The sequence below is a fragment of the Oncorhynchus nerka genome, linkage group LG22, assembly GCF_034236695.1.
Source record: "Oncorhynchus nerka isolate Pitt River linkage group LG22, Oner_Uvic_2.0, whole genome shotgun sequence".
Lineage (NCBI taxonomy): Eukaryota > Metazoa > Chordata > Actinopteri > Salmoniformes > Salmonidae > Oncorhynchus > Oncorhynchus nerka.
Window position 1 is genome coordinate 41763411 of NC_088417.1, and position 7868 is coordinate 41771278.

General features: G+C 43.1%; 1 protein-coding gene across 1 annotated transcript; it reads left to right on the forward strand.

Annotated features, from left to right (window-relative positions):
- The first annotated feature begins 457 nt into the window (after nt 1–457).
- Nucleotides 458–1466, forward strand: LOC115104614 (B-type lectin plumieribetin-like). Its single transcript, XM_029625971.1, has 2 exons — nt 458–547; nt 1194–1466. Exons 1-2 carry the CDS (start codon nt 458–460, stop codon nt 1464–1466), a joined length of 363 nt encoding a protein of 120 aa, XP_029481831.1.
- The last annotated feature ends 6402 nt before the right edge of the window (nt 1467–7868 follow it).

Here is a 7868-nt window from a genome sequence, read left to right on the forward strand (position 1 = left end):
TAGCTGTAGATAGATCAACTCTCCAGTAGATGCTGCTGCCCAGCCTATTGTTTTTGTTTTCTTATAGTGGATATAACCTATACAAGGTCTGTCATGTTGAAAAATGGTTTATGTCAGACTGAGCGCGCAACTGGTCAACTGGATTCAGGTGCAGGAGTGCAGAGATGAGTGAACAGGCACACTTTAATTGGCAGAAACAAATCAGTCGGACGCAACAGCGTCACAACACTCCAGCCAAAGGCAAAAGCGAATAGCGCACTAATGACAATATCCTGCGATTGAAATTTTGCCCACAAAACAACAGTTGATTACTTTTTTCAAATCCAAATGTATTTTCCAGGTAGATTCCACGTCACAATAAATTGAGAAATTACTTTGAAACAACGTTGATTGAACTAGTTTGTGCCCAGCGGGTTGTTTTTAAATCTCTGCTGAACGAATGACTAATTTCAGAATCATGAGCAGAAACTACATGTCCAAGTATGAAGAGATGCATAAGGGAGACTACTTTATGTCCAACAACCACAAGTGGAAAGCTTGCTTCCATGTATGTGTCTAGAACTTGATAAATACTATGGGCCTACTTGAAAGTGTTATTTTTGGAGTCCATTGAAGACTTTTCCCATGACCAGTTGTCTAAAAAGTACTAAAGTAAAAATACCAGAAAGTACTACTTAAATAGTTTTTCTTGGTATCTGTGCTTTACTTGACTATTTATATTTTTGCAACTTTTACATTTACTTCACTACATTCCGAAAGATTTTTAACAACTTTTTACTCCTTACATTTTCCCTGACACCCAAAAGTACTCAGTACTCGTTAAATGACGACAGGAAAATGGTCCAGTATACACACTTATCAAGTGAACATCCATGGTCATCCCTACTGCTTCTAATCACAAATATAAAATATATACTAGAAAATGGTGCCATCTGGTCTGCTTAATATACAGAATAAGAAATTATTTACACTTTTACTTTTGACTTTTGATCTCTGTATATTTAAAACCAAATACTTAGGCTTTTTACTCAAATATTATTTTGCTGGGTGACTTTCACTTTTAGTTGAGTCATTTTCTATTAAGGTATCTTTACTTTTCCTCAAGTATGACAATTTAATACTTTTTCCACCACTGCCCATGGCTTTGGAACTGGAGAGTTAAATGAATGTATTCATTCTATTTCTCTACATAGGAGGATGGCAACTTTGGGATCTATGTCAGGAAGCCCATGTGGAACTCTGACACCGCTGGCCAGCGCGACGCCTATCGCCTGTGCATGCAAGACGACTGCAACTTTGTAATGTACCAGAAGGACAACAAGATGATATGGCTGACCAAATGCCCGGCGTCCGGTGGCTGTGTAATGATTTGTCGCATGTGGCTGTGTAATGATGGCACCATGGTGGTGGAGAGAGACGGAGAGGAGGTGTGGTCCTCTGCTCAGTCTAAGGGATTCAAGCAGTGAGCAGAGCACCTGCATCTCTACCGGGGATATGTTCATGCTGATAATAGCCACACTTTCCATCACTTTCCATCTTCCTTGACCTATGTTCAATAAAGAGCATGGTAAAAAAAAAGATCTGTTGTCTTCTGAATGTATTTTCCTTGCATTATCCTGATCTATCTGTCAATGAAAAGGAATAGGGGTAACATAAATGGGAACAACCAGAAATGATCATAGAATTTTTAAGTATCCTCTTGCCATGAATGTGAGGAGAAAACAATATGGCATCTATTGAGCACATTGGGGAATCTGAGAGCTGTGAACACATCAGAATCTGGCAGATAAGAATAATGAATAATTGTTTTAATGAGCAGATATTTTTAGCACAGTGCATAGCGCACAAAACAGTTGAATAGCTCTGTTGAAATGTAGAAGCCGAGGTTCATTCTGTTGGCAGCCCCTCCTCTTTGTTTACCACAGGCCTCTCTGAAGTGCCGTTTTTAACGAGCCAGACACATGGCTCGTCTAGACACCACATTGTCCCAGTCGTTTCTCGTGCTAAGAGTAGCCTAAATCTCAATAGCAATGAGAGGGGTGCTGGCTCAAAGGCTCTCCTCACCTATTGTGCACCAAAAAAAGTGCAAGACTCTGTGATTATAGAGGTGAATGGGTTTATATCTGGGAATATTTATAAGACATGATTGGTCTTCTTGGTCTTCAACAAATTATCAGTGGAAGACATCAAATGAGGTCAAGTGTTGCGACAAAACATACATTTAACTCTCGACTTTTGGGCTTAATGTGAAATAAATCGATCATGACTCAGTGCTTGTTGCCAGTAGATTAATCACTTAATTTTTTATTGGATCTATGTACATTTTTTTTTTTACAAAATTCTGCCAAAATGTCCACTAGATGGGGGACAATGCTTTTAATAGTGACACCAGTTTTCAATGTCCAATTTCATCTGATGAGTTGTAGTAAGAGTTTTGGCTCCTGCCTGACTATTGTTTGTGTCACACCCTGATCTGTTTCACCTGTCTTTGTGCTTGTCTCCACCCCCTTCCAGGTGTCGCCCATCGTCCCCATTATCCCCTGTGTAGTTATACCTGTGTTCTCTGTTTGTCTGTTGCCAATTCATTTTTTTTGTAAAACCTACCAGTGTTTGTTCCCCTGCTCCTGTCTGTTTCTTGCTCCTGTTTCCTAGTCCTTCCCGGTTTTGACCCTTCTGCCTGCCCTGACCCAGAGCCTGTCTGCCATTCTATACCTTGCCCCACCTCACTGGATTATTGACCCCTGCCTGCCCTGACCTTGAGACTGTGTGCCAGTTCTGGACACTTTTCACCTTCTCTGGATAACTGACCCCTGCCTGCCTTTGACCTGTCGTTTTCCTGCCCCTGTATTAGAAATGAACTTTTGTTTCTTCGACACTGTCTGCATCTGGGTCATACCTGAAACGTGATAGTACGAACTGGCCACGACTGACCCAGCAGACTCGGACCAGCTCCGCAACGCCCTCTCCTCCCAATGAGCCACCATTGGAAGGCACAAGGAGTTGCTTCGTGATCTTATGGAAGGATTCCAAACCTTGGTCGAATGCCACGACCAAGCATTGAACACATTGCTGGATCAATTTCGTGGGTTGTCTAAGATGCAGTCTACCACAACGGTATCTTTTCAACCCCTTAGTAACCCGGCTGTTAGCAGCGCCGCCTTCCCGTTCACCCCGGTTTCCCTGGAACCCCTCGTACCTCCCCGGAGTGCTTCGATGGAGAGTCTGGCACCTGTTGGTGTTCACTCATCATCGAGCTGCAGTCCTCCTCCTTCATCTCGGACCCCTCTAAGATAGTGTACCTCATCGCCTGTATGCTTCAGTCTAGAGGAGTTTGTGGCAGAGGTAAAGAAGGTTCTCGATGCTCCATTGTCTGAGAGAGAGGCTGCCCGGAAGTTACTCCAGCTTTGGCAAGGCTCCCGCAGTGTGGCAGACTACGCTGTGGATTTCTGCACGTTGGCAGCTGAGAGTGCCTGGAACCCAGAAGCACTGTTCGACATGTTCCTGCATGGAGTTTCAGGGGAAGTAAAGGACGAGCTTGCTGGTCAGGAACTACCAACGGATCTCAACTTGCTCATCGCCTTGACCATTCGGATCAATGGCCCACTACAGGAACAAAGGAAGGATAGGAGAGGAGATTTCACTCACCCGTCCAAGGATTCCACCTCGCCTCTGAGGTATCCCGGAAGTCCCCAACGGCTCCATTGCCGAGAGAACCCAAGGCTACCAGAGTTCCCATGGGAGCCTCCAAAAACTGCTGATCCACCTCCTCCTGAGCCCATGCAACTAGGCAGAGCTATGCTGTCTCCAGCTGAACAGCTATACAGGCTTCACACTAAGAGCTGCCTGTATTGCGGGACTACTGATCATTTTGTTTCCACATGTCCACTAAAAGACCAGGCTCACCAGTAAGAGCGAGTACTCTGGTGGGCCACACAGAGAACTTTTCCTCTCCCCTTACTCACATCCCTTTTCATGTCATGTTGCTGTGGGGGATCCAGTCGAAATCTCTCCAGGTACTCAACGACTCTGGGGCCAATGACAGCTTTATGGACGCTACCCTGGCTTCCGAGCTAGATATCCCCACTCAGTCCCTCTCCATTCCCATGGGCAATAGAGCACTGGAAGGGCGCTTTATAGGCTGGGTCACCCACAATACCACCCCCATCAACCTACGTGTGTCAGGGAACCACAGCGGGACGATCCAGTTCCTGCTCATTAAGTCTCCTCAGGTTCCCGTGGTATTACGATTTTTCTGGCTCCAGCGACACAATCCCCTCATTGACTGGTCTGCCGGTGCCATCATGAGCTAGAGAACGTTCTGCCACGTCCATTGCTTGAAGTCAGCGCAGCCTGCCTGCTCCAGGACATATTCCAGGGGGCTCGGAAGTTGAGTACCAGGACCTCCGGGTAGCGTCCATAAAGCTGTCATCGGCCCCAGAGTCGTTGAGTACCTGGAGAGATTTCAGTAAGGCCACTTTGCTACCGCCGCACCGACCATATGGCTGTGGGATTAATCTTCTCCCAGGAACCACTCCACAGATTTTCATATTGCCCATACAGCCAGAAGAGTTCAAGAAGCGATTAGTGAAGTTGAGCAGTGGTCCCTCAGGTGGGGCTTCAAGTTTTCTGTTAAGAAAAAGACTGCTTTTATCTAGAAGGAAGGCTAGGGAGGAAATATACCTGAAGCTGTTTGGAAGGTGTCTGGAAAGATTGGGAGGGTTTAGGTTCCTGGGGGTCAGGTCTGACACTCGAATGACATGGGTGGAGCATATTAAAAGAGTAGTTGTCAAAGGAAAGACTATTGAATGTGATGCGTTGCTTGTCAGGAATGGAGTGGGAGGGCAGATAGAAGGGCGTTATATACAGCACCAGTCAAGAGTTTGGACACCACTACTCATTCAACTGTTTTTTCTTTATTTCTACTATTTTCTACATTGTAGAATAATAGTGAAGACATCAAAACTATGAAATAACACATATGGAATCATATAGTAACCAAAAAATTGTAAAACAAATCAAAATATAGAAATATTTGAGATTATTCAAAGTTGCCACCCTTTGCCTTGATGACAGCTTTGCACAGTCTTGGCATTCTGTCAACCAGCTTCACCTGGAATGCTTTTCCAACAGTCTTGAATGAGTTCCCACATATGCTGAGCACTTGTTGGCTGCTTTTCCTTCAGTCTGCGGTCCAACTCATCCCAAACCATCTCAATTGTGTTGAGGTTGGGTGATTGTAGAGGCCAGGTCATCTGATGCAGCACCCCATCACTCTCCTTCTTGGTCAAATAGCCCTTTCACAGCCCGGAGGTGTATTGGGTCGTTGTCCTGTTGAAAAACATATGATATTCCCACTAAGCGCAAACCAGATGGGATGGTGTATCACTGTAGAATGCTGTGGTAGCCATGCTGGTTAAGTGTGCCTTGAATTCTAAATAAATCACAGACAGTGTCACCAGCAAAGCACCACCACACCATCACACCTCCTCCTCCATGCCTCACGATGGGAACCACACATGCGGAGCTCATCCGCTCACCTACTCTGCGTCTCACAATGACACGGCGGTTGGAACCAAAAATCTCAAATTTGGACTCATCAGACCAAAGGACAGATTTCCACCAGTCTAATGTCCACTGCTTGTGTTTCTCTTCCCAACTATTTTGCAATTTATATGGCACATCTGTCAGTTTTTTGGTCCTTAAATGAAATTGGTATATGTTTTTATTCATCACACTTTTCTTTAACCATTTATGTTCTTTAATACAGGGCCGACATACAAGTTCCTTACTTTTTCCCCCTTCTACTTGCCTCTTCCATTTTTGTGGTAATGCTGGAATTAATTGGTTGTAATTTTGGGTAGAGCAGACATTTCCATATGTCTGTGTTAGCTGCATGTGTGACATAACTCCACCAGTCCTATTTATGATATCATTCACTAAAATTATACCTTTTTTAAACATTTCTTAGATAAATAAAGTTTTTTTTATCAATTAGTATATTTGGATTTAACCACAATATTTGTTGTACTATTTGTTCCGTCATTTCAGGTGGATTAAACTGAAATTGCAACCAACTTTCTAAGGCTTGTTTAAAAAATAAAGACATTTTGGAGATTATTTCCTTTTCAAACAACCGAAAGTGAGCAGGTGTAATCTGAATAAAGGGGAAAAGGCCCTTCCTGAATATAGGATGAGACATTTGTACCAATTGACTAGAGAACCAGTTTGGATTTAAGTATAACTTTTGTATGACTGATGCCTTTAGTGAGAGGTCTAATGCTTTAATATGTAATAATTTCTGCCCACCGAATTCATATTCGTTATATAAATAGGCCCTTTTCATTTTATCTGGTTTGCCGTTTCAAATAAAATGGAATATTTTTTGTTCATATAATTTATAAAGCAGGTCACTAGGTGTAGGCAAAACCATAAGCAAATAGGTCAACTATGATATAACTAAGGAGATAATCAGGGTGATTTTTCCACAAATAGACATGTATTTTCCTTTCCATGGTAGCAAGATCTTATCTATTTTTGCTAACTTTCTATAAACATTTATTGGAGTGAGATCATTTCTTTCTTTTGGGATTTGTATACCGAGTACAGTGCCTTGCGAAAGTATTCGGCCCCCTTGAACTTTGCGACCTTTTGCCACATTTCAGGCTTCAAACATAAAGATATAAAACTGTATTTTTTTGTGAAGAATCAACAACAAGTGGGACACAATCATGAAGTGGAACGACATTTATTGGTTATTTCAAACTTTTTTAACAAATCAAAAACTGAAAAATTGGGCGTGCAAAATTATTCAGCCCCCTTAAGTTAATACTTTGTAGCGCCACCTTTTGCTGTGATTACAGCTGTAAGTCGCTTGGGGTATGTCTCTATCAGTTTTGCACATCGAGAGACTGACATTTTTTCCCATTCCTCCTTGCAAAACAGCTCGAGCTCAGTGAGGTGGAGAGCATTTGTGAACAGCAGTTTTCAGTTCTTTCCACAGATTCTCGATCTGGACTTTGACTTGGCCATTCTAACACCTGGATATGTTTATTTTTGAACCATTCCATTGTAGATTTTGCTTTATGCTTTGGATCATTGTCTTGTTGGAAGACAAATCTCCGTCCCAGTCTCAGGTCTTTTGCAGACTCCATCAGGTTTTCTTCCAGAATGGTCCTGTATTTGGCTCCATCCATCTTCCCATCAATTTGAACCATCTTCCCTGTCCCTGCTGAAGAAAAGCAGGCCCAAACCATGATGCTGCCACCACCATGTTTGACAGTGGGGATGTTGTGTTCAGGGTGATGAGCTGTGTTGCTTTTACGCCAAACATAACGTTTTGCACTGTTGCCAAAAAGTTCAATTTTGGTTTCATCTGACCAGAGCACCTTTTCCCACATGTTTGGTGTGTCTCCCAGGTGGCTTGTGGCAAACTTTAAACAACACTTTTTATGGATATCTTTAAGAAATGGCTTTCTTCTTGCCACTCTTCCATAAAGGCCAGATTTGTGCAATATACGACTGATTGTTGTCCTATGGACAGAGTCTCCCACCTCAGCTGTAGATCTCTGCAGTTCATCCAGAGTGATCATGGGCCTCTTGGCTGCATCTCTGATCAGTCTTCTCCTTGTATGAGCTGAAAGTTTAGAGGGACGGCCAGGTCTTGGTAGATTTGCAGTGCTCTGATACTCCTTCCATTTCAATATTATCGCTTGCACAGTGCTCCTTGGGATGTTTAAAGCTTGGGAAATCTTTTTGTATCCAAATCCGGCTTTAAACTTCTTCACAACATTATCTCGGACCTGCCTGGTGTGTTCCTTGTTCTTCATGATGCTCTCTGCGATTTTAACGGACCTCTGAGACTATCACAG

What these genes read in the sequence shown, in the direction of transcription:
- LOC115104614 (XM_029625971.1), top strand. Translation starts at nt 458, where the DNA reads ATGAGCAGAAACTACATGTCCAAGTATGAAGAGATGCATAAGGGAGAC. An exon ending in AGTGGAAAGCTTGCTTCCAT is followed by an intron (nt 548 to 1,193) that starts GTATGTGTCTAG and finishes TTCTCTACATAG; the next exon opens with GAGGATGGCAACTTTGGGAT.